At 39.6% G+C, this 27,640-nt stretch overlaps 1 protein-coding gene across 2 annotated transcripts; it reads left to right on the top strand.

Moving 5' to 3' along the window:
* Positions 1–342: 342 nt before the first annotated feature.
* Positions 343–27,619, top strand: LOC137194452 (receptor-type tyrosine-protein phosphatase F-like). 2 transcript variants are annotated; one of them, XR_010930969.1, is made up of 9 exons: positions 343–495; positions 1,659–1,833; positions 10,502–10,647; positions 11,939–12,080; positions 16,962–17,153; positions 20,112–20,222; positions 23,612–23,881; positions 25,654–25,858; positions 25,950–27,619. XR_010930969.1 is itself a non-coding variant. In XM_067606359.1 (8 exons), the coding sequence occupies exons 2-8, from the start codon at positions 1,734–1,736 to the stop codon at positions 25,665–25,667; spliced, it is 975 nt and encodes a 324-aa protein (XP_067462460.1). In that variant the 5' UTR covers positions 343–495; positions 1,659–1,733; the 3' UTR covers positions 25,668–27,619. The 2 variants fall into 2 exon arrangements, 1 of the variants encoding a protein (XP_067462460.1); XM_067606359.1 differs by having other exon boundaries at positions 25,654–27,619.
* The last annotated feature ends 21 nt before the right edge of the window (positions 27,620–27,640 follow it).

The raw sequence follows: 27,640 nt of genomic DNA, 5'->3' as shown, positions 1-27,640 counted from the left end.
TCAATGCATTTAAATTAATATTTTATTTTAATTAATGCACACTTATAGCCTATATGATGACTGGTAATGCACTGAAGAGAAGTTTTGTGGGGCAGGCAGCACTCACTTAGCTGTCAGTGTGCCTGTACCATAACCGAGTGTCACGGAGAAACTAAAGAAAAGTATCAAAACTCGAAATGTTCGATACATTTACATGTATCAACCCAAAGGAACCGATACTGTGAAAAGAATCGGTCCGCCCATCACTACAATAGGCTAAATAAATAATTAAATAAAAATAACGGCTCAGCCCACATTGAGCATTGCAATGAGGGGTACTTGACTGGCAGGGGACCGCTATCTCCCCCCCCCCCCTCCTTTTATTCTTTGGGCCTCTTCCGTTTTGGCTGTGAATGACTGAAGGGGACTCTCGGGCTTGCTATAAAGACAGGACTAAGCGCAAAGTCAGTGGTTCAGAGAAGGGGATGCCAACGGCGGTTACAAAGAAAAGATTTAGTAAGTAACGTTATCTTTTTTAAATGTCCACCATTGAACTTCAGACGCAGTTTTCAACATTGCCGAACTTGCTGAAATGTAGCCTATAGGCAACGGCATTCATTTATCTGTTTGTTAAGCATGTGTAGAAGTTCAAATTGCTTAGAAAATGCTTTTAAAGGTGTAAAATTAACGGTAAAATATCGGAGGTCTATTGGAAAAACGGGCTAATGGCAGACAGACAGCCACGCATTTAGTTTGTTGCTGTTTTTATTTTTAACTCTCAATATATAGCTAACAACTTTGAATCCAGTGCCAAATGAGGAGGGATCATAATTTGCTTTTAAAGAGTCGCATAGAAATACTCGGTCGTCAGTTTTATTAATCATGCCCCTTCAGATATTAAGATGAATGGGGAAAGAAAGAAGAGGCGGATTATTCGTCTCAATCACTTATTTCATGAGTGATTTTGATTTACAAACCTGCGCAGAGTTGGCAATAAACTGAGCTCATTTTTCTAATTGCAATGTAATGGTTTGCTCCCATTTTTTGTGTCCCATTATATTAAAAAATGATTTCCCATCCATAGGGTGCAGTTGCTCTCCTTAAAACTGGTTTTTCACTTCATCTGAACGCGTGAGTACGTGCTCCTGAGCGCCCCGGCATATAAAATATTTGCTCTTTATTACGATGCTCTTTATTACGGATCCCCACTGCTACCCCAGCAGCAACTATTCCTCCTGGGGTCCACGCATAAAAAAATAACGTCAATAGGCCTATACTACATACACGAATCAGTCACAACACAACCCTCATCCCTCTCACCCAAAACCCAGATTCCCTTCAATCCCAACCGACCTGTGGATGGAGTCTACTGTGCGCCTCAGTGCATGCAGCTAACACCAATGATATAGTTGCGTGTTACATTCACTTCACTTGTATTTTCCTCTGCCCCGAGCAGGATTTTGTTTTGGGTATTGGGTGCCTTCTTGATCGTGACCAAAGATCTCCAGCGCTCTTGTTTTCTTACAAGTGTACAAAATTTCTGTCTCATTTGGTTCTGCTCTGTTTTTGATATTTCTTCTTTACTGTGTTATTATGCTTGGTCAAATGTATGCAAATATATGTTGAGTTTGAATACTAATGTTTCTCTACTCCTGCTCTGCATGTGTTTGCTCTTCCAGGTGTTAGTCTTTGATCCTGTCAGAGTGGGACGCGTCTATCAGGGGACTGAGAAGGGAGCAGTGACAACTTAGAACATGGTGCCTAATACTCACCTGGCAATGCCCCTCTTGCCCAGAGGAGCGTTGCTGTTCCTGCTTCTACTCAACTGCATGGTGATCTCCTCCCTGGCAGACAGTAAGTAACCTCATTCACCCTTCAAGTCCTTCTATGCTTTCCCTACAGTGTGATAATATATTAAGCTTGATCAGTATTTTGACAGTAAGAGCATTTTAGCTCCTCATTATCTGCACATATGGTGAAAATTACACACAGTGGGAGGTCAAAAAGCAAGTTCTTTGAGAATAAATTCAGTATTTTTCCTTATCTACTAATCAAATATACAGCCCTTTTGTAGACTATCCCCATTTAAAAGGACTGACATTATCTAAAGTTGAATTTAACCCACTACATTGTTGCACATTATTGCAAGTATATCGCAAGCCGCCTGCAAGATTTACTGAGGCAGACGACTGATGGACAATGACATCGTTCATCAGACCAACCCTAGTATCTTTACTTCTCTGTGCATCACGTATGGGGATGAACAAAATATACAGAATTTCATGTGCTTTTCTATGGACCATCAAGCAAAAAAAGGTAATGTCAGGGCCATTGAAGTTGCCAAGATATAACTTAAATGTGCTCAGCCTGTCTGAGTTTCAACAGGCCTTGATTGTTAAGTTGTGTCGCTGTTGTGCTGTTTTTAATCTATATTGTGCAGATATCTGCATGCAAAGGTAAATGTTAAGCAAATATGCCAGTATTTATACTTTTAAATATGCTTTATCCAGGCTAAAGTATTAAAATTTTGTGAAGCATATTTTGTCATGGATGTATCTACTGTAGTTTATGCCTTCAGGGCATGTTGCCCATACAGTATCCACTTACCATTTTTCCAAACAATACTGAGGTATTTAAAGATACACACACAGCTAGACATAGGGTATCTGACAAAAAATAATTGTGCTTTATTGTGTTTACTTGATGATGAATTATGTTAATATGGACAGTGTTCAACAATATCTTTACTTCAATACTTCAATACCTCTCTTTCTGCATGGGAGCAGGATTGCCCTGGTCTTTAATTTCAGCAATTCAGCATTTACAGATAAAAACACAGAGGCAAGCATTTTAATTAACACACAAAGATACAGACGGGTGACAAATTAAAGGAAAAACTGTACAGGTCTGAATGCTTGACCCCTACAGTGAGTTTATCTGGTGTAGTCAAATGGCTAGACCACTAAGAAATTTCCAGTGGGGCCACCATGCCAAAATATACATATGCTCTTGGCTTTAGACAGAAATATCTCCAAATAGCTTGCAATACAGTATTCCTTACAGTATTTCAAGAAAAAAGCCTGTAAATCCACATAACCTGCCATGTTCTATTTGAACCTATAAGACAAGCTCTGTAGATTGATTTGGCAATTCATAAATCTCCTACAATGGAGTGATGTGATGGATGTGCCAAAGTTTTTTTGTAGAGGGGTGACCAGACGAGGAGCTGGGTGGCTGGAAATTGTATTGTATTTTGTGTCCGTATGGTCACCCAGTTCAAATCTGTCAGGGATAGAAATTGATTCTTTTTTAAATAAAAGTAACCATATCTACCCTGGAGAGCCACTTGAGTAATGCAATTAGCACAGTATCTGTGGTCCAGACGTATCATACCGACAGGCACACTGAGCTGGAGATGGAGCAAGAGCTAAACAATAGGAAATGTGCTACAAGAAAGAAGTGGGAGAAAAACAATATACAGTATGTGAAAAACATCTGCAAAATAAAGTGTTGGAGGAACCTAATTTAGAGGGTGGAGAGAATCAGAATTGAGGGGAAATTGTTTTCATAAGCCAGTGCAGCAATGTCAGAATGGGGGTCCTTGGAGGTTAATGATGTGAGATTAATAGTTTAATTAGGGAGCTCAATAGCAGAGCTTGAGGCAGTCACCCAAACCCTCTGCTGTGTCCCAGATTTGGCAATGCCAAACGATGACAAGATCCACCAATGTCCTTCCAGAACAGGGCAGATGGAAAAAAGCATTTTTATTCTGTATTCATAGTGATGGTTTTGGTTTTTTTTTGACTTGATAGACACATTCAATCCCTTACCATACCCTCACTTATTGCAGATTACTTCACATTCTCAATCAATCTTAGGTTACTTTGAGCTCAAATAGACCAGTATTACCAGAGATTTCAAAGAGCAATATTTTAATTGGCTGTGGATTGAATTTGGGAGACATTATGTGCAGACATTACGCTCAGATATGTATTTTCACATCCAGCTCATTGATTCAACTCTATTGAGGTTTGGAATCAAAAAAGAAATAATCAAATAACAATAATATTTCTACACACCCATGTATTGTTTACCATTTTAAGTGTCTTCTAAGATGCATTTAAAGGCTCGACCCAAATAGCCTGTGGACATGAAGCAGCATGGATCTCAAGTGGAAACTGTTTCATGGGTAAATGGTCACGCTAAATCATAAGTGAAGCAACAAAGAGCCTTTTGGTGCCTGTAAAGCCAGAATCTCTTTGTTGTATCATGTCCCTACAGTAATATAATTTGATTTCCTCTTCAAGTTTTGCTGTGTGGAGAGTTGAATTACTTAAGTCCTCAAGGCAGTGTGGGTGAGAAGATGAGAACAATGATAGGAGCTCTTTGTGGTCTCCAAGGGAGGACTAATCTGGGGAGGCAAATTAATGAGGTTAGTGGGGTCACAAGGGGGTGTATGGTGATGGATGATGAGCTAACCCTAAAATGGGATCTCTGAAGAAGCAATCCAACCCAACCCCTCCTGGGATCACTTAACACACTTAACATTTTCCCCACACTGGTCTAATTAATTTTAGGGTCCAAGCCAAGGTGACCATTGGACTTTACCCAGCAGTAGTAACAAAGCCCTCAGTTCTTCCGAATCTCCTTTTGTATTCCCACAGCATTTTTACAGAGTGGTTTGGATTTCCATTACAAAGGTGTCACGCTATATACTCTAACATATTCAAGATGTATTCAAAATGCGCTTTTCCTTCTTTATATTTTGCTTGGCATGCAAGTGTCCCCAGGTTGACATATAAAACCTCAGACTCCCAATTGTGTTGTACCGGAAACACCCACATCCCCACCATCAAAAAGTACACAATGAAGCATTTATGCTTGAATGTTTGTTTGTTTTTTAATTTAAAAAGCACATACACACCCTTCAGATGCTGCAATCTGTAAAAGTTAAATTTAAAGGAAAACAGGAATACAATTAAAAAAACAATAATATATAAAATTAAATCATTGATATGACGGGAAACAAATAAATAGCACATACAGATGGAGCAATCAGCCATCGCCTTTCAAGGACAAACAAGTTGAAGTCTCTGTAGGAAAGAATGTAAAGGTTTCCAGAGTCTCCAGAACATGGAACATGCTAGATATTGAAGGCCAACCCATAAAGAATCCTTCCTATTCATAACCAATTTTTCATCATTTTAAGTTGAACTGACCAATAGTAGAGTTGTAGATCAAACAGGGATTAGCCTCCCAGTTCCTTTGGCTTCATAAGTTTAGAGAACCTACCTCTCTTATGTTTGTTATTCCAAATATAATGAGAGCTATAAGAGTTCAGTGACTTAAAAAATGCTTGGGTCAAATAGTTTTTTAAATAAATAATTTAATGTTCATTTTTATAGCGTTGATTCTCCCGTGGAAGGACGTTAGTATGGAGGTCCACTTCTTAAAATCATATTTAATCTTTTTAATTAGAGGGGAGCAATTAGTCTCAAATAAATTATTTCAATCAGGAGTGATAGAAATACCTAAATATCTGACACCCCTCTCCGACACATGAAAAGGAGATTTTATTGGCATATTGAAGGGCAACAGATTTTATAAACCAACAGAGCACTAAATGAGGCTATAAAGTTCGGAACTGCTGGAGTGGATTTTTCAGGATTCCTTAGATACTGAAGAACATCATCTACAAACAGGGAAATGACATGGTTTTCTTCACCCACTGTGATCAATGATTTATGTTGGGATTAGTTCTGATGGCCTCGGCCAAAGGCTCTATGATTAATGTGAACAATAAAGGCGACAGAGGGCACCCTTGTCTGCAACCTCTGCGCATGTTTGTATTGGCAGTGGCTATTGGATCAGAGTAAAGAACTTTAATCATATTAATAAAACTAGAGCATAAAACACATTTTTCTGATACAGAGAACAAAAAAGGCCATTTCATTCATTCAAAGGCCTTTTTGGCATGCAGAGAAACTATAAAGGCTGGGTTTTTGGGACATGGGCCCGGACATTTCCCATTCAGTATGGCCTGGATACTTGCCCAGACTTCCTCTGGTGTGAATACAGCATTTAAGGTGGAGCAATCCTCCTCCGCAAAAGTAGATAAAGAGATATTATTTAAGTCAGAGGCAATGTTGGAGTCAGTCTTCTCTGAAATGTAAAGGGCTATTCAAAAATCTCTAAACGTACCATTGATAGTCAGTGGATCACATGGATCACATGGTGTTCTTGTCATGTTCATTGAGCGATCGTCCTGATTTTTTCACTTGATGGACAAGCAGGCAACTGGACTCATCACCAAATTTATAGTACTTTTTACTATAAATTTTCCACTTTTTAAGTGAAAAGTAGTAGCTTCTGAATGTGATGAGTGTGATCCATATTGAGTTTGGTCTTAAAAGTCACAAACGCTTTTGAATTTGCAACTGTGGGTGTTTTTTATGTATTTGTTTTAACTTTGTCAATTCTTTTTCAAGATTTTTCCTGTTACCCTCTAGGACTTTTTTTCTGATGAGAAGTATAGGAGATAAGGTGTTCACGTAAAGTGGCTTTAGCTGCATCCCAGATCATTGCAGGAGACACTGAAGAATTTTTATTATAGAGAGATTGTTGCAGACAAAGGTGCAAAAGGGGTCACTATTCAAAAGTGATGTGTTGAATTTCCAAGTTGGAGTTCAAGGAATGTTGAATGCTGGGTTAATATGCACATGCACTGAGGCATGGTCTGATAGGACGATAGGATCTATACGGCAGGCCAGTACTGTATGTAAAAATTGGGAATGAAAAAATAGTCGAGTCTAGAGTGTAAGTTGTGAGGATGTGAATGGAATGTGTAGTCTCTCACTTTAGGATTTATCTGTCACCATACATGTATCTATCTGTGTCTGTGCATAGATTGTTAAGGGCAGTATATGACCATGGATTTGATATGTTTGCAAAGCGGCGTTTATTATTCAATTAAAACACCAGTTAAGAAGCTCAAGCCTTTACATTAATGATTGAACATTAAAATCATTTGTGATATGAAATGGGGTGAGTCATAGTTGGGGCATAAACATTAAGAATAATTATGTGTTGTTTAAGGATCAAGCCTGTAATCAGGATCAAGGTTCTTATTTATGAGAATGGCTGTACTTTTTTATTCTGAATGGGAAAAGAAGTAAACTCTGCCTACCCAGTCTCTCCTAAGCTTCAAATGTTCTAATTTCTTAAAGCAGTGCTAAAAAAAAGCACTTACCCTCCCCTATCTTGTCCCCAAACAACAGGATGAAAGTACCCCAAATTAAGTCACCAAGCATAACTGGATTCTAATTTAGCAATTAGATCACAGTAGACACCTGAGACAATATCCAAACTCCAGGCTGAGTAATGGACACCACTGTGAGTCACCCCTGAATGACGGTTCCTGAGTTGTACTTGAACCTGAACATAAACTTTGTGCCAATTGCTTCTTAAATAGGAAATACACACAATAAGTTGAAACAAAAATAGGTAAGCCAATAAAGCAAAATGAAAGATGCTATAATCATACCAAAGGATTATAAGAATGGAAAGGCACCATGGTGACGTATGATATTAATTTGAGTACACTGAAATATATCTCATTTTTGTGCATTAAAAAAGTCATAGTAAGTAGTAATAAAATAACTAAAAAGACCTTGTTTACATGGGAAACAACTACAGGTAAACTCATTTCCTTTGTTTATTTTTTCAACAACGTCCTTACAGTAACCAAAAGCAGCAAATAATGTCCGGGTCACATGGCCATCCCTCCTTGCATGTTTTTTAAACAGTTGTTTTAAATGCACACTCCAGGCTTTGGTCACCAAAACACATGTGGGTCTTTTTCAAATGTCATATACTGACTGAAAGAAGAGAAGAGAGAGATGCCTCCTTGGTTCATAATCGGCTTGAGAAAATGAAAGCCATTATATTAATGTTGCTCACACTGATAAGAGAGGAGTGAATGCTAATTGCACTTCACATTGAACATTGTTCTTGTTCTTCTCCGCTGTGTTGAATAATTCACTGAAGGCTGGAAGGCCTGATAGAAAGCCTGTCTTCATGGTCCACTGGGGTATTGAAAGTTTGATATTTTTCTTTTTCCTCTTCTCTTCTATAAGTTTAGACATTTTGTCTTAAGAATCTCAGTGAGGACGACTCATATTGCTCTTGGGATTTCACATCAAGTCCTGATAAAGCTCATAAAGTTCCATCAGTCTTTGGCCACTACAGTATCATTTTCAGAAAAGAGTTTCTTTGGTTATTGTGTTATCATAAGTGAATTCAGTGTGAACTGACTCTTAATGAGTTGGAGTGGATGATGCAAGAAAACTGGACCATCCAGCAAACTACTATGCAAACATGGAGATTTAAGTATGCTAGTTGGATTTGGATCCAGGATCTTGTCAGTGTGAGGGGAAAATACTTGTACTTGTACCACAGAAGATGTTGCCAATATAGCCACTGAAAGACATTTCAGTGAAATAGCCTGAACTGAAAACATCCTTACTGTCTCACATTCACCCTTTGCATCGACCAGAGGGGTGTGTATTGGAAACCCTGCTTTATATCAACCAGACCTACAATTCTGCCATATAAATTATACTACATGCTATGTGTGTACATGTGTCATTTAGGAAAAAAAACACAATGTTCCTTGGAGTTCAGTGGTAAAACAGAAGTGCAGATAGCAAACATGATGTTTATTGGTTTAAACAAACAGCCTGAAGAGCAGTTGACTTTATCGGGGTAAATAACTTGCAGGGGAGGCAGCTTTATATGGAATTAATTGCAACAAGTTGCCTGCTAATGGGCTGAAAAGGCCTTAATGGAAGTGTTCCATTAAAACAAGCAGTGCTGATGCCATCAGACAAATTTCCACTAAGTGTTGCCTCATGAAAATGATAACTTGCTAATCCATTATTAATAATAATTAATGTTTTTTTTCTCTGCCACGTGCATATAGCTCCCTGATACTCTACACTACATATTAGCTCTCATTGGGCACTCTGGTAGGCTTGGGAATACACTAATTGTTAGCCACACAAGTACCATTTACACGACTCTCCCTGCATTTATTACAATCCTTGCTCTGAGGCATCCAACAAGGAAAAAAGAGAAAAGTGTATAGCTGCTAGGAAAAAATACCACAATGTTGCTTTGAGGATGTCAGTGAAAAACCATATATGAATAAAATGTTATCTTAACCACTAAAAGCTCACCTCTGATCTTGTCTTAAAAATACCATATTCATCAGTTTATTCCTCAAATCCATTTTTTTTGTGTTGTCCTTGACAGTCATTAACTGTTTAGTGTACAGTGACAGCTGTTCCTGATCACCTTTCACAACGCCTGTAGCAACACTAAAGGAACTTGGAGTCCAAGAACACCCATACCTTTCATCTCTCTAATGACCTCAGACCACACAAATATTGCTGCACATATCAGGATAACAAAGAGAAGCTGTTTAATCCTCCAGACACAGAGCAATCAGCTGCCTGTTATACTTTTGGGGCTCCGTCAAGTCAAGTCAAATTTATTTATAAAGCACATTTCAAAACAACCCACATTGACCAAAGTGCTATACAGACCAGAGCAAGTAACTAAAATATAGGGCTGTAGTAAACCAAAGAAAATCTTGGTCGACTGAAATTGTACATAATCTTCAACTAATCGATTAGTCGTCTCATTTGATTATGACTAAGATAATCCAATGAAGGTGTTTACATGACAGTTACAACAATTAGAGCATTGCATTAATCTCGTTATTGTGAGTAATGGTAATTATAAGGTATCATCAACCTTGAAATTCTGGCAACTTGTAACCAAAACTGGGTTGACAGTTATGGCAGCATTTTCTACACAAAAGAGAAAAGAGCATATGGGCTGAGAGAAGGATTTGCATAGGTAGGCTTATGTGTTTTCCCTGCCATGGTTTTCATATGACAACTGTCTGACAGCAAGGAAAATGGGACACAGGTAGAGAAAAAAGGGTCGAGTCTGGATTTTTCCAAGTGGTGTCTCAAAGACAGCCGGAACGCTTTCCGTTTCCTCAGAGCCTAGCTCCGTGAAGAAATGATCAACACCTCTTTGGAAATAAGAGAGAAGAAAGAAGCATCCCTCATGTTCAATAGGGTGACAAAATGTGTCCCTCTTTCAAATGCTGTGTCAAAGCAAAGGTGAGAAATTCAACATGATACAGTGACAGGCAGCCACACAAAGACTGGATGTTTCTCCCATGACTTAGCTGCAGGTGTGTGCAGCAACAACGACTGTGTGAGTTTCTTTGTGTTGCCCTTGTGTGGGGAAAGTGATATCCTTAGATAACCAGGTTTTACATGGCAATGTGACTGGCATAAGGCACTGACATCACCTTTACCTCTCCCCCTCGCCTCCCTTCTGCTCTCCTTCTCCCTTTCCTCTCATTCTCTTTCTCTGTCCCTGACTTCTTCTCCTTCTTTTTATCACTCTCCTTCTCCCTCTGCCCTCTTTCCTCCATCCTCCTCAGGCTTGCCAAGTTTTGTCAAATCCCCAGAGGACCAGACGGGCATCTCAGGCGGAGCTGCGTCGTTTGTGTGCCAGGCCGCCGGGGAGCCCAAACCCAGAATCACCTGGACGAAGAAAGGCAAGATATTCACCTCCCAGCGCTTTGAGGTGAGCACTCATGCGTGAGTTTCAGATCTCTGAACACTCACACATACACACACACATAAATACACGCAGGCACAAACACAACACACATGACAAAACATAATACGTGTGGGCTTTAAACTGCCTCTGTAACTGTCTCTCATTAATACAGATGGATCCACACATGCGTGCGCACTCACAGCATTCACACAAAGCACACATTATCAATTGCCCTGTTATTGAGCATCACAACAACTCTTTTCTCCAAATGAGACCAGACAGGCTTCCCTTATCTTTCATCTCCTTCCATCTTGATTTATATAGTCCGCTTCATCTCTTTCAGTCTTTCCACACCCTCATCCTTCCCCTTCTGTTCTTCAGCTCCACCATCTTTGGCCATACATCCCCTTGATGTATTACTTGATGTATTTCCCCTCCCTCTTGTGAGCCCATATGAACAGAAAGAAGTGCCTTAGGTGGGATCTCACACTGTTTCCAACCTCTGTTTCTTCTGTAACTGTAATGTAGCTGTGGTGGCTGGGGGCACTATTGGTTTATACTCTTGGTTGTAGTGATGCACGGGTCAGAGTTTTTTAATACCCGCACACACCTGACCTGTTTATGAGAGCCAATTTGCACCGCCCAACGTGCAAAAAAATGCGTTAATCAACCACCTGAACCTGATCCGCAAACTGCCAACTTTGTCTCTCTTTCTCTCTCTCCCTCTCACACACAGACACACACACACACACACACCCACACACACACACACACACACTCATTGGATGCGCCTGTTGCTGAAATGCACAGCACTGCGTACGTATGTGTGTGTGTGTTTGAGAGAGAGAGAGTGACAGAGAGAGGGGAAGAGACTAGTAATACACAGCCTGGCCTACTGCACGCAATGTTTCTGTAAGTTATTCATAACTTTCTTGGAAAGCTGCTTTGTCACATTTTGACCCACCCGTGATATTTTCTAGAAAGCTTACCCGAACCTGCCTGACCCACAGATGCACCTTTGTGACTCGTGGGTTGACCCACAATCCGCATCACTACTTGGTTGGTGTTCCTTAATAGGTTCCTTGTCCCACACAGTGCTTTTGGATATAACTTCATACAGTCATGACTTCTAAACATCATGGCCGATGCCTCTTTCTATTTAAGAGGAAACTTGGGGTACATCATGTCATTTTTTGTTAAGACTGATGAACAGACTCATCTTCTATTTCTGAGAAGTCTGATTTTGCAGTAGAATATGAAATAACCTTTGAGAAAGTTGAGAAAGCTGCCCTTTGCTTTGTTCCGGCTCTCCTAGACGGTTGAGTTTGATGATGGCTCGGGCTCTGTACTGCGGATCCAGCCACTGCGTTTAAACAGAGATGAAGCCACTTTCGAGTGCACAGCCAATAACAGTGTTGGCGAGATCAAGACCAGTGCCAAGCTCACAGTGCTTAACGGTAAGATAAGTCCTTCTCTTTTTTTGCTCACTCTCACTCTTTTCTTTAACCCCTCCTCTGTTTTCTGCTGCTGGTTTTGATGCTTTTATTCCAATATATCCAAAAGCAAACATGAATGTTTGCCTTAATAATTCATACATGAACAGACGTAAGCTTCAAGGATTCCCGGTATTGGCAGTGTCATGGTAGAGCAGATATATCTTAATGTAAACTCCACAAGGTGGAAAAAAACAAGGAATGCATTTTTAAATAAGATAGCCTATAGGTTGACCTGGAACCCAGTTGTATAGTAATAAATATTTGCCATTTATTGGCTATAATGCTGTATTTACTTTACCTCTCCCTCTCTCAATGAGTCTCCTAAGGGCTGTCCACACCAAGAACTATAACCATAACAATAATTATAACGATAATGATGTGAGCATCCACACTTATGAACAATAATGTTCTGTAAACAGTGGTGCCAAGCATATGCTGTGTGCTCCAGCTGTGTCGGCAGCTTAGGAAAATGGATATTGAAGAGAGGGAAAAAGAAAACCAGAAGGGTTCACAAGCAGGTGTTGATTCAATGTTGATTTCAGGACACCAGTTGCTGTGATGTTCTAGTATTTACAGACCAAACTGCACCGCCTGACAGTAGCAGATGCTGAAGTGTGATGTGCAAGAGCCCACAGACGACCAGCTTTTATTGTGCTGTGGCAGGGACACACAGTATGAGCGTAAAAGGGTCAAATACATATAAATACATATAAAACCAAGTCTCATAAAAGGAACAATATGGCCTTGCTTTTTCACAAAAGACCAAAAACCAAAAGACCAATAATTAGATATGCATTGTTTATAACAACTTGCATATGACATTCTTCATTCTTTCAAGCAGAAGTGCAACTCTCAAATATTAAAAAGAAAAACTTTATAACATTATTGCACGTAGTACCTGAATATAGAAAATTCAACAGTCCTCTGTTAATAATGAAAGCAAATATCAAGTAACTCAAGACACGTGAGATAGATTTGGGTTGTGCTCTTTTCTGCAGCTAGCACATGCAGTGATTGAAACCTAAATTAAGAAAAAAAAAAACCCTGTCTCCAAATAATGGAAACATGTCTCAAAGACTGTCAATAGCGGGAATGCAACCATTTAGTGTGTGGAACTAAAAATCAGCTCCTCTCTCTCTCTCTCGCATTGACAATAGAGGTAAATAGAAATAAGCATAACCCAAGAGGGTCATCTTCTTCACTTCCTTCTCTATCTCCATGTTTGTGTCTGTCAGCGCAGAGTTCAGTTGGTCCAGACCAAGCGAACAGAGCCAGGGACAGGGCGTTCAAAAAACAAACCAGTAACTTATAGTGAGATTGTGCACATTGTTGCTGAAACAGCATACCAAAATACTCTTGGGTTATGCTTATTTCTATCTGAACTGAAACCTAAATCAAGAAAAAAAAACCCTGTATTTAAATATCGAAAACATATGTCTCAAAGACAATAGCAGGAATACAGCCATCCTATTTCAACATTCTCAACATTAAAACAACAACTGCTTGGTTACACTGCCATTAGTGCATGGAACTAAAATTCTCTCTCTCCTCTTTCTCTCAGCATCGACAATAGAAGTTAATATCACATTAAACTTGGTTGAATAAGGGTAAAAAAAAAAATCAAGTAATGATTTTTCTCTCTCTCACCCTATAACCCTCCTGCCCCTCCACACCCCCTCACTCATGCATATATGCACACACAGCTCTAAGTTGTCTCTATACTGTTTCTTTCTCCCGTCATCTAACATTAAGTATACTACATTTCTGCTCCTTTCCCCCTTCATATGTCTAACATTAAGTATACTTCAGATTCAGAAGAAGGACCAAGTTAGTGCACATCCAGGAAAACTATTCAGGTGCAAGACAAAAAATATTTAATTGCAGATGTCGGGAGTACTTCGCCATCTTGTGGTGTTTGTTTTTCCTACTGCTTGATGACCAGCAGCTGAAAATGATTTGAATGATTATTGCCTCTACAAGAAATGACTTTTTGTCTTTCATAATTGAGGAAGACCTTAATTATCGAAACGTTGCCTCAAAAAAGAGAATAAAATAATTTATTGAGAGCTCAACAGTGTGCAGACCTCACTCCTTGTACCTAACCTTAAGTGTAGTTTATGTTACTATATATCTGCTTCTTTCTCCCATCATATGTCTAAAATTAAGGATACTACATATCTTCAAACCTGCATTCTTCTGTTTGTTACATATTTGTTTCAGTGTGAGGAGAATGACTCCTCATTCTTATTACATTAGGTGTGTCAGTTGATCTTTTAATTTACAATTTAAGATGAGCAACTCTGGGTCATTTACTTCTCTAATCTGTACGGGAGAGTGGTGGGTTCTTTTAGCTTGTATTATATTTCAAGTTTAGGAAAAACACACCAGTATTAGCTTGAAAAAAAAAACATTCAAGTATGCTTTCCTTTGCATGAATTTTGGGATGACTTGTCTGCAACCGTCGCTTTAAGTTTGTTGTGTTTTACTGGTGATTGTCTCTCCACGTGGTTTACAAAGGGTCTTGTTTTCCTCGACGTCAAATGTGAAATTTATCCATATGTCTGTTCGTCTCTTTCTCCTAAATGCTGACATTTCTACAGTTCTACAGTTTATGAGACATGCAGTAAGTGTGCATGCTAGTTGACTTCCCAGTACTATTCAGTTGTGTATATATGATCTCCCGCTCCCTACCACACAAAGACATTAGTTGATCCATCATACCAATAAGGCTTATTTGAATTTGAATTTGATTAGTACTGATTGGATCTCTTCTAGGGATGTCAGTTTCGATTAATTTTGCTTTTGACAGACCGACACCCATTAACTGGTAACTAACCAGTTAATTTTTAAGAAGAGTTGTGATGTAGCTTTTGTTTGTGAGAGCTGTCCAGCAATCAGTGGTCAGAGCTAGTTTGTCTCCCTGGTTAGCTTGACTTTTAAACATGTCTTTGAGACATGTTTCATGGAAACATGTCTCAAAGACTGTCAATAGCGGGAATGCAACCATTTTAATTCAACATTCTCAACATTACAATAACTGCTAGGCTACAATGCCATTAGTGCATGGAACTAAAAATCAGCTCCTCTCTCTCTCAGCATTGACAATAGAGGTAAATAGAAATAAGCATAACCCAAGAGGGTCATCTTCTTCACTTCCTTCTCTATCTCCATGTTTGTGTCTGTTGAGTTCAGTTGGTCCAGACCAAGCGAACAGAGCCAGGGACAGGGCCTTCAAAAAACAAACCAGTAACTTATAGTGAGATTGTGCATATTGTTGCTGAAACAGCATACCAAAATACTCTTGGATTATGCTTATTTCTATTGGAATTGAAACCTAAATAGAAGAAGAAAAAAAACCCTGTATTTAAATATTGAAAACATATGTCTCAAAGACAATAGCAGGAATACAGCCATCCTATTTCAACATTCTCAACATTAAAACAACAACTGCTTGGTTACACTGCCATTAGTGCATGGAACTAAAATTCTCTCTCTCTTAGCTCATCCGTTTTCTCCTCAAAGTGTTTTCAATGTGTTTAGTCAAAGTAACTCTCGATGGCATAACATACTCGAGCTCGAGGTACCGACCTAGCTCTTTCAATCCTTCTCTACCACACTGATTAGCAGCATATTGATCTCAATCATTCAGCATACCAACTGGGTGATGTTGGTATACCTTGGACACGGCAGCTGGGTGCTTGTTCTTAATGTGGTACAGCATAGTGCTAGTACCGTATTGGTCCGATTATAAGACAGCCTCCCCTTTTCCTACAACTGTTTTTGGAAAAATAACATTACCTTATGAATATAACTTACATCATAGTATAGTTACATACTTACACATTCTCCTACCAGGCTCTTGGAAGCGGTCAAAAATTATTTTCTCTGGCAGTTAGCATTTATAAGACTACGTCTTTGTCTTTTTGAGCTCCTTATCATCTTTGACAGTGGTATTTGACAGCTTGACATATTCCATTTCTGCAGTAGAGACGTTGGAAGATGCTTTGGACTCATTTTCACTTGTAATGAATTTATTTTCTCCATGGCAAAAAACACGTTACACAAACCTTCAGAAACTCCAGTAGGTTAAATTAGACTAACAGAACACTTTTAGAGCTGACTGACAAACACACTCACTTTAAACAGACTTTAAGACATGCCTAGCAATATTAAGGCTACAAGCAACCCGTAATGCAACACTCTGTGTAGGAGTCGGTACTTTATCTATCCAAAATGATATCTGATGCTGTGAACATGTAATTGTCTAGGCTGTGAAATATAAGTCGAACCAACTTTTTCAGATGTATTTCCAGGAAAATAAACCTGTCTTATATTCAGACCAATACGGTAAACTTTTCAAATGCATTTTTTCATGTAATAGTCTATTCTTTATAGCCTCTATGATCTAAATATCTATCTTTATGTCTTATATCTCTAAATGTCTTAGTACATCATTCAGCACTTCGTTCTTTATGTCAAGCCTGAGAGAATAGCTATTGTCCCATCACTTGAGCCACTCACTCAGCGGTGAAGCGGTGATCATATGCTGTAATGCTGTGACCGCGGCAGCTCTAGCTCTTACACTCATTTATTTTGTTTGTGTGTGTTCTGATTACTGTTTGGCCTGTAGCACCTGAAATGTATTTGCTCTCTTTCATCCACTTCTCTGTTCTTGCCAGCTCAACAGCTTTGACACACTCAGTGCCGCTACCAGCGATTGAGAGCCTATTCTGTCAAAATTGTTTTGTAAACACGTTTTTTTCCTCTTCTTGTTTGTTTGTTCTTATTTCTTGCTCTGTGTCTGTGGCTATACTAAAAAAAAATGCCTTTTCAAATTTTCAGAGAACCAGATCCCCCATGGCTTCCCCACCATAGATATGGGTCCCCAGCTGAAGGTGGTTGAACGGACCAGAACTGCCACCATGCTGTGTGCTGCCAGCGGAAACCCAGACCCAGTGATCTCCTGGTTCAAGGACGGGCTTCCTGTGGACATCAGCACCAGCATTAACAGACGCCTTAAACAGCTTAGTGCAGGTACAATTTGATTTGATCTGATTTAATGTCTTCAAGGATATACTGATAATGGAAATATAGCAGAGGCGAGTTGCAGTGTACAAGATGCCATTGAATACCAGGCGTTAAACAAGAAGATGATGTGAAAACACAAAAAGCCTGCCTTGAAGCAAGGAGAGTGTGTTTAAAAAAGTTGCCTGACAGAAGGGTTACTGTGCTGTTTTTTGTCATTTGCGGACAACATGCACAGTCCAAAGTTTATACTTGCTTCATTGCATTGATTACACCTGCAGTGCAGAGCTTTTACATATAAATGAACATCTGTTACATTCAAGCCCTTGCCAAACGAGTCCACACAATGCTGATAAAGCCTATCACCACCTGATAAATCTCTCGGTATTTCACAGTATATAGAGTTTTTAAATCTCATGTCAAGGGCCACATTCCTGTGCTGGCCATTTGGCTGTTGATTGTGTGACTCTTCTAGACTTTCCATTTCCATTCGGACAGAACGGATCAAATTCTTATAGTGAAACAAGTCATTTCATTGGGGTTCTGTGACACTCAAAACAAGTTATCCACCATTTTACAGCCACAACAGTAGGTTATGGCCAGTGGACTAATACCAGTGGGCTGGTGGACCGTCAAAAAATACATTTTTGGGCTGGTGGTCTGTCAAAACTTATCCGTTTTTACTGGCCCTCTCTGAATGCCTGTCATTCAGGGTGTGCATGAGATCGTGCTACATGCCTGTATCAGGGAATCACAGCCAAGTGCCCCCCTTTACTCTCACTGCCAGAAGGGGGAGACAAAAGTCCCGCACTCTAGCTTTAAGTACACTGAACTTTGTAATATTGCATTTAAGTGGCTTCTACTCTGTATTAGTTCTTTCATTTTTTAACTGTGGCCTGTCAGAAGCCATGTTTTTCTCCCACTTTTTTAAGTGGATTACTAACTAATCTTTCAACACTGTTTTGCAAGCTAAATACATTTGGAGCTTGTTGGAACTACCAGCTGTCTCACTGTCTGTTCGTCCATGGCTCCGAATACAGCCCATATTTATTTATATGTTCAAGTCTTAGGAGTTAAGGCAGCCTTATGGCAGCCTCTGTGCCCTTCATGTTATTTCCATACTAGAAAACAAAGAAATGACCTTGTAGAGGATCCACTAGTGTTCAAGTAGTTGGAATCAATCTCTGACAATTGCCATAGCAGTAACTTTCCACTTTCCTGTATAAGGAATGTAGAACACTGTTTTCTCCCATGGGAGAATGGGCAGATTGACAGATTGGTGACACCGACATTAGTATGCAGGTACATGTCAGTGCTGAATCAGACAGTGATGAGCTCAAAGTGCAGAGCAAACACCTTGGAGGGATGTGTTGACATGCGGTGATCTTTGCGAACACCTCCACAACTGATGGACTGAAAAAAAAAACTTTTTCTATACATTCAATGCATTGCCTCTGTGCACTGTTTGTTGGCACCTATGTCCTATCAGACTTGGACTTTGCTGTATGGCGCTTACTCAAGTTTTTTTGAGTTTTTTCTCAAGTTTCTGACTAGATCATTGCTTGTGTTGTATTAACTCTCAGATGTACATTGCTTTGGATAAAAGCGTCTGCTAAATGAAACTGTAACATTGTAAGAGATGGTATTATCACATGTCACTGTTCTGCCCAGTTTTGTTTCTTTTTTTTGGTCTCACCTTGATTTGAGTCTCATACTGCATGATGTGAAAATGTATCCTAATATTTTTGTAATTTTCAAACTGCATGGTGGCTGGCTTCCTTTCATGCTAGTACCATGCTGTTTTGGAGACATATTAACTGTTATCAGTCACTTGTGACATACAATGTACTGCTGAAAAAAGTAGTTTGGAATTTTAAACATGTATTTTTTTCAATTAGGGGATTCAGGTAAGTTTGTTGCTGTTGATCTCTTTTCAATTTGTCAAACTACAACCCGCCTCATCTGTCAGCCATTTGGAATTCAGTAACTATGATTACATGATGGTTATGGACATGAGTGTCAAATGACCACACCAAGACAGGTCTCCTGGGCTTTCATGCTTTGTTAGAAACAACTTGGTATCCTTCTGTCTGATGACTACAGCTACTTGGGAGTGTGAATACTAATCTAAGCCGTTTGGCAGAGGAGTGTCTCCCTGGAGGGCTTCTGTGAGACATGGTCAAATAGTCGGTAATGAAAGAACATGATAATGACCTCACTGCTAAATGTGTGGAGAAAAGATACTTGCAGTGCCAGTTGCTTTGCAGGAGCATGCCCAGAACATTTAAGTCACCAATTTACATGTAGGTTAAATATGGTTGCATTTCAGTTTTATTTCAACAATTAGGATTTCTGAAACATTGTTTACTTTCAGGTCAAAACTCATAAATTGATACGAGTACCATTCCTCTCAAGGCCCACAACTATAAATAATGTCTTTGGTAAAACTGTGTAAAACACAGATTGCACAGTTGTTGGTATTAAGAGGCAGTTTGATCACTTGTTTAACTATTACATTCATTCTGCTACATTTTTAGTAGTATTTATGCAGCATAGCTTAGCCTGATGCTAACATCTGGCTGAGAAAGATAACCCAACCCAAGACACAAACACTTTTGTTTGTCAATTATTTCCATAAGCAGAAGGCTTAATCAGTCTGTAATGGTTGTGAAATGTTAATTGACCCTCAGTCACGGTCTTTTTCTCCTTAACATGACTAGGCAAATATTCTGTTAGCAGTTTTCTTAAACCTGCCAAATCAGCTAAATGCTTGTGTTGCCGTAAGCATTTTCTTGACAAAACTGCGTCCATGTCTGAGACACTTAAATACGCATGAATTGGGTTAGACTAGTTGTCTACAGGCTCTCTAGCGAGTCACTGTACAGACTTTTGCTGTGGTTTCATGCCAAGTTACATCTCTTATTCCACAACTGTCAAGACAGCTAAATTTGTTAATCCACTACACAGGAGCCCTGCAAATTGACAACAGCGAGGAGTCAGACCAGGGGAAATATGAATGTGTTGCCATGAACAGTGTTGGGACCCGTTACTCTGCTCCTGCCAATCTCTACGTACGAGGTAAAGTCAATTGTTTCTCTCAATTCTTGAATTAATCATTTCTGTTGTCCCAAGCATTTGAAAACCACAGATGACCATCCAAACCATTCAAACTTCTTGTCTGTTTCATTCCAAATGTTGTTCACTGACACTACTTGTATCACACTAGAGTAAGTTAGTTAAAATCGCGCAAAAAATTGCCCCCATAAAAAACAACTGGTAATGGACTCAGGCAGGGTCAGACTGGGAACAAAATTTGGCCCTGGCAATGTTCATCTGGACAGGCCTAATTTTTCCCCAACATACGCACTTATGAGTTGCATAAAGCAATATCAGGCTATTTATAACTTATAGGCTAAGTAATAGATATCAAGAAGTGTACTTATAGGGTTTCATGAAATAATGTAATAAATAAATAAATAAATATCCAAGAAATAGCCAAGAGGAAAAGTCGGCACTACAAGAGGCACACCTGGGATTTTATTCATTTGACAATTGATATGGGCCCAACGCTCAGTGCACTTATGCTAAAATCCGTAGCTTCACAAATAAAACAAATAAAACATGATCATATGTCATGAATGTAGTCCATGACAAAATGCAATGCTGTCATCATGAAACAAAAAAGCTAAAACTTAATTTTCAAACAGGACAAAAGCGATCCGGTGGATTTTAAAGGGTTAAACACTCTCCAACCAAAATTGGCACCGAAAATAACGTTTAGCTAATGTAGTTTCAGTAGGAAAGTCAGTACATCAGTCTGCAGTGATCTGTAAATGAATGTGAGTGACTCTTACAGTATCTGGTGTCCACAGCTGCTTTATACTGTATGAAAAGCTTCTCCTTCAGTTCATTAAATCCCTGCAGCATCTGAAGGCAGCAGGACTGATATGTTGATAAATCAACAGCCTCTGAGAAGTAACGTGCCAGAAAGCAGTGCTGTTACACACGGCCATTCACTGAGTTTACCTTCATTAAATCACCTGATGACACCAGGCTGCTCAGTATAACCACACACACCTCTACACACATCAGACTGGTCTGTCAACACTGTTCTGTTTCACTGTGTTGTCTTCCTCTCCACTTTGTATCTCTTAATTCCATCACTCAACTCCATCAAATCACTTCATCTGCAAAACAGAGCGAGAGGAAGGTTGGTCATTTTCACTCTTAATCTCCCTAATCTACCATAGTGTAAATGTGTAATGTTGTCTCCTTGTTTGCATGAATCTCTGAATAGTTCTTGCATGACCTCCAATACCACTCATGTTTCGTTTAGCCTTGCCAAAACACCTCTGCCCCCGTGCAGTTTGCTTAAGTCATTATTATATCTCTGTTTTGTTATGTAGCCATGCATTCCTCCCAACCGCACCCATATTGTCACTGTCAACCACATCCACCAGAAACTAAAGCTGCTTTCACACTTTCCATCCGCCTCTGGAGGCTCATCAGAGATGTGTGATAGATTACTTCGGTATTCAGGTGGCAACCGGATTTGTCAGGTATTCAGGCAACAACACCCCTGCCCCCCTGCTGAGGGACATGGGTATCAGAACTGACAAAGCTGTTCTCAGGGGATTATGTCTGTTTTACCGCCATGGGCACCCTAGAGACTGAAGGATGTGATAGGCATACGTTAGCCTAATGAGAAGACAGATAACCCTCCTTCTACATGAAATATTGCAGCAGGAGGCCCTGCAGGAAAAAAAAGCTCATAGAAAGTTACATGATTTTTTGAGAAAGTTAAACACTTTTGAAAAAAGGATCTGATCTGCTCTTACTGACATTATTGTATAACAACTAATCATTAAGAAATATATGCAAGTAATGGATTTTATGACTTCTGGCCCTTAATCCAAACACAGTTTTACAGTCTGAGCCTCTGTTTTAAAGTGAATGAATGATGACATTGTCATTGTCAAAGACTAGAACTAATGTTTTGGAAATGGTTTCTTTACTTGTACCATCACCGTCACTTAAAAGGCTGACCTATAGAATATTTAAGAATGAGCTGGCAGTGTGCTGACAGGGGGGATGATCAGCCATCATGGTAGCCCAGTGCTGCTGCCAGGAAGCCTGGGAGCCTGCTGACTCTGTGCCAGTTTGCTCAAATATTGATTGACTGAACAGGTTCTGCTATCCTTGGGCACTTTTTCAAGGCAGTTAAATTTATAGATATCCAGCAAGCAGGCAGGCAGAGTGGCGACAGGGCTTATTTTGTGGTTTTGATAGAGTCCCGGAGCCCGTCTCTCCAAGCCGCTCTCAACAGGAGAGAGGCTTTGCAGGAATCGATAACAATTATTATTAAAATTGCCCTCTAGTCATTTTGTTCCACAGCACCTCTCCAAACTTAATCGCACGCCATGAATTATTCACAACATTAAGTGTTCAATATACACAGGCCCCATTGACTGACTGCTCTTAGCACTGTTTAGTCTTTGGAATCATGAAAGAATAACAGATAATTTGAGCTTAATGGTCTTACATTAGGCCCGCTTCTTGCTGGTTTCTCTTTTTCTTAAGCATATGTTGTGAAAAATAGCTGCATTTGGAGACTGTTACAGTTGTGTGAGAAGACACAGGTGGCCACCAACATAAGTAGAATACCCACACTTTCTCAAAATACTCAAAGGAAGGTCTGGTGTGCATTAGTCATACTGAAAATCAGATGTTCAGTCGTTCATATGAGAAAATTGGACCAAGTGCCTCCTTTATCTTCTTCCCCCAGCGTATTCAATTTTGTGATCCTTTCCCATATCTTTCCTCAGCTCCTGTGCATGCTTTGATTGAGAATGTCGTCCTCGTCCTGTTCCCAGGCTGGTAACACTACTTGGCCTGTCCAGTCTTTGCATGTAAAAATCAGCCCTATGACCGTGAACCTCAGAGAGCAAATGTTATGCTTGATGTAAATCTTTTAAAACCTTACTGTTTGAATTGATTTTTGGCTGGACTGCAACAGTGGGGCCCGCCCTATAACTGCGGATGTCCCTGAGTGCTTGAGTGCCTGAGTGAAAGAGTGAGTAATGAAGTTTCACCATTGGTTGGCTGACTGTGTTGGAGTTTCCCCATTGGCTATTACTCTTTCAAAACAAATCGGTGTGAAATGATAGAAGCAGAGGACAGCAGCGATGCAGAGTGACTGTATTTCTGTTCCGAGCTCTGATGCTCTCAGCTCAGGTGTTAAATGCAGTGAAGTCGGTTAAACTTCTGTTATTGTGTGCTCGCCTGCAAATTTGGGCAAAAGTGATCAGCCCTCCATTCTGGTAGCTTTTCTGCATTAGCTTTAAACTTCTGGTGTTGTATGGGGCAAGACCATTCATCAGATCTAAAAAAACCCAACAAAACTATCATATTCTCTTTACATATCTGAACTATTCACTTCTTTCTCCTGCTCCTCTTCATCCTGGTAGTGCGAAGAGTCCCACCCAGATTCGGCATTCTACCCACCGACCAAGAGGTGATGCTAGGTGGCAGTGTCAACCTGACATGTGTTGCGGTGGGCTCGCCGATGCCTTACATCAAGTGGATGATGGGCTCAGAGGATCTGACCAAGGAGGATGAGATGCCAATGGGACGCAACGTGCTGGAGGTCACCAACATCCGTAAATCGGCCAACTACACTTGCATGGCCATCTCCTCCCTGGGCGTTATGGAAGCCACAGCCCAGGTCACAGTCAAAGGTGAGAGCTTATTCTGTTCATGCCAATTGTTATGCTGGCCTGATTTGAGTCATCCACAGATTCAGATAATTAAATGTTATGAAACAGAATAAACAACTTTCAAATGGCCTCCAAAAATTCTTGTACATATTTGTTGCCCCTATACTTTGGCCTGTGTTTTTTTGTGGATACTGAAAGATAAAAAAAAATTAGGGTTGCTGTTTGCAGGCTCTTTTTCAATGAGTGTTAACAGGGATAGACGCTAATATTTTTAAGTACTGGCCCCATGGGCCCCCAAGTCCCTAAATTTGGTGGCCGAAGTATATTTTTGGAAGCCCAATTGTAAACTTATGTAAAAACAACACAAAAAAGTCAATTTAACTCAACTTAACACAGCCTTCCTTAATTGTGACACTTCAATAAATGAAAATAATTGGATATGTTTGAATAGAAACCATATTTATTTATATTTATATTTTAAAACCACAGTTAACAGGTGTACACTGGCTGCAAGTTGAGTTACTTGAATGAGCATCTGGTGAGTAGATCAAATCCACCTGACTGTCATCTGAACGCTTCAATGGAAGGGATACAAGTCAAGGAAATCTAACCTTTTGTACAAAGGAGTTAAGTTGTCAAAGCCACAAATTTGCCCAGAAATAGTTCAGAATCTTAAATATTTCTCCATCATTTTACATGTAATTACCTCTTGTTTTCAAAAATTCTGATTATTTCCAGTTTTACGTGAAAATATTTGAGATTTTCAATGTGGTCTCACATTATTGGACCCCACTGTATATTACTGGTTTTCTAAGGATATGTTTATGTTTATAAGGAATATTAAGGATAATTGATCATAAATGCACACGAGCTGCTGCTGATAATATTTTACTTTTTAGACTGAGACTTGCAGCTTTTGTATGATGAAATCTCTGATGCAGCACTCTAATGAAGTGCCACAGCGCCACCAGTAGGGGCAATAAGGTTTCACCTTTCTCTGCTCTATCTGCTTTCAAGCCCTTATGGAGGGCACACATTACCTGGCAACAACTCTCATCCACAGCATATGAGCCCACTGGGTTGAAGGTCACATGGATCTGGAAGGTTCAGAATTAGACGGACATATGACATTTAATCAGAAAGAGTCACACAAGTCTTTCCATGTCTTGAGCTATAGGACTCAATAGTATTTGTTGTATTGATTTGAGACTGAGAATCTTCAACCCTAAAGCCAAAACTGTTGTCTCTCCTTCCTACGTGCATAGAAAGTAGACAATACAGCCACATTTGAGAGCAACTTGTTCCAAAAAGAAAGAAGTTTTCCTCCAATTTACAACTAGTGGTCCAGCAGAGTTGAATCAACAACCAGTGTTCAGCGTCAAAGGTACATTTAATGTGTCTTGTTACCACATTTGTGAGCTGTGCTGTGTTATATTGCCTCATATCATTATGTGCTTTTACAATGCCAGCACTTAAAATGGCACTCTATGCCAGCTGACTGCTGAATTTTTACTGTGGTGGTACCAAGCTTGTACCACCTCACGCAGGGGGCTCATGTTATGTGTAGAGACCCAATTGAACAGAACTCTCCTGTGGGTTGTTCTAAAGGTGATCTGACCTGCAACAGGCCAGCAAACTCCTACAGGCCTGGAGCAGCATAAAGGAGGAGAGAACAAAGAAAGCAAGGAAGAATAAAAAGAATAAAAGGAAAACACAAGCAAACAAACTGAAACAAAGAGAAATGAGAAAAAGAAGGGGAAAAATAAAATAAATAAAATTCTGCCCTGACCCAGGTGACCAGATCTGAACCGTTCCGGACCCACCCTGGTGCCTCTTTGTCCTTGGGGCCCAACCAGAGATGCCGTCCAAGAGCATTGTAGCTGTGCTTTTTTTTTCTCTTTGTTCTCCCTCCCCTCTATGTCCTTACACACACAACACCTACCCACTCACACAAACACACACCAAACCTGCCAAAATTTACGCTTCAAAATACGAGAGGTTTTTTTCTTTAATGTTTTACTCGAGTTAACGACAACTGTGTTCGTTACTGTAAGTGCAACAAAACCATCACGAGTAAAAAGCCAGTAAGTACTTAATCAAACCACATGTTCAATAAGCATAAACATGTAGAAAAGCAACATTTTCAACTGCTTTGCCCACAGTGTCCCATCCACCGCCGGTACTTTTTACACAACCACAGCACATTGATTAAGTTGCCACGACACATATCCCATGCAGAAGCTGAGAAACACCTATTTGGTTTGTATCGCTATGAGATCCTCCAGAATATTTTGTCGCACTGCATTTGGGCAGTCAGCTTTCTCTGTGAAAGCCACAACTCAGTGAAAGGCCCTACCTGATGATATGAAGAACTGTAGTTCTATCAATACATTCAAGGCCAAATTAAAAAATCTACTGAAGACCAATCAGCTGTGTGACCACTGAGCCTAGTTAACATCATTAATTTTTTATTGACATTGTGGGTGTACGTGATGTGCTGTTGTGTGTAGCTTTGTATTTTGCATGGTGTGTTCTGTGTGTTTTTTTGTTTTTTTTTGCTTTGTACTGTTTGTTGTTGTGCTGTTGTATGTTTTGATTGTGGGGGACTACAGATGCAAATTAGCTTCAAGCTAACTCCGGTGCAGTGCATCGTTTATGTTTAAAACTGCACACTGTCCCAATCAATAAATCAAATCCAAAAAAAAAAAAAAAAATCGTGAGATTTTTGGGAGAAATTACCAATCGGGAGTACAGTGGGAGAAAGGGTTAAAAATTGGGAGACTCCGTCAAAAATCAGGAGTGTTGGCAGATATGACACACACATCTATACACATGCGTATTACAATAAGAATATCTTAAAGTATTAAAATTGCCATATAAGGTTCAGTGTTCCACTCCATTTGTGAGCAAGTTTCATTCACAGGAAAGTTCCCAAAAAGTCAACTGCACAGCTTCAAGCCCTGCTTTCAGAAATCAGTAGGAAAAAACATACATTTAAGAGTGTCAGTAATCGGAGACCCAAAACTAGAAAATATGAATCCAGCTGCCAACGACGTGTCATTAGAGCAGCTCTGCACTGTGACAGAAATAAAGAGGGGGTGCTTTGATATGAAGTTAGATGCTAAAAAAAGGTCTCTCAAAAGCAAAGCGGCCCATGACAGGAGGCAGTCAAGGGATGTGACAGTGACAGAGATATTAGAGGAGAGAATATTATAGTCTGCAGGTGATGTTACTCTTTCTGGTGCAATAGAAGATGATACTGGACAGAGACCTGCAGAAGGACACAGAGGCAGCTGTTGGAGTTGCGCCAAAATATACCTATGCAAATCATAATATGTTAAGAATCTTTCAGTAAATTGGCAGCCATGGTGATGATAATATGATAAACTGAATATTAATTTTGTATTAAGTTTGTCTTAGTTAATATTTATTTTTTGTTAATTTTGGTATCATATTTTAATTCCAAATGAATTCAGATTAGGACATTATTATTGTAAGTCAAACATGTATTTCTCCCATGTGAAGAAAAGCAGAGATGATCTATTCATGTATGACAGGTCTGGACCACTCGTAAATTTTGTTTGTGTCTAAGAGAAAATTTCTAAGTAAGAGAAAATTGATAAATGCCACAAATTTTCCTGAATTACTTGTACGTGAATCTCAAGAGCAAATCTGTTTTTTGGTTTGGTTTGTTTGTTTGGTTCTGGTTCTCCCTCTTGTCTTGTACTGTGTCATATATGTCTTCATGTTAATCACTTATCTTGCACAAAAAATAAATAA

The sequence above is a fragment of the Thunnus thynnus genome, chromosome 12 (genome assembly GCF_963924715.1).
Source record: "Thunnus thynnus chromosome 12, fThuThy2.1, whole genome shotgun sequence".
NCBI lineage: Eukaryota > Metazoa > Chordata > Actinopteri > Scombriformes > Scombridae > Thunnus > Thunnus thynnus.
This window is presented reverse-complemented; position numbering and strand designations above follow the sequence as displayed.

Excerpts from the sequence above, each read along its gene's own strand:
- LOC137194452 (XM_067606359.1), top strand. The coding sequence starts at position 1,734 with ATGGTGCCTAATACTCACCTGGCAATGCCCCTCTTGCCCAGAGGAGCG. Across the intron at positions 1,834-10,501 it reads GATCTCCTCCCTGGCAGACA|GCTTGCCAAGTTTTGTCAAA; the intron begins GTAAGTAACCTC and ends CATCCTCCTCAG. Across the intron at positions 20,223-23,611 it reads TGCCAATCTCTACGTACGAG|TGCGAAGAGTCCCACCCAGA; the intron begins GTAAAGTCAATT and ends TCATCCTGGTAG.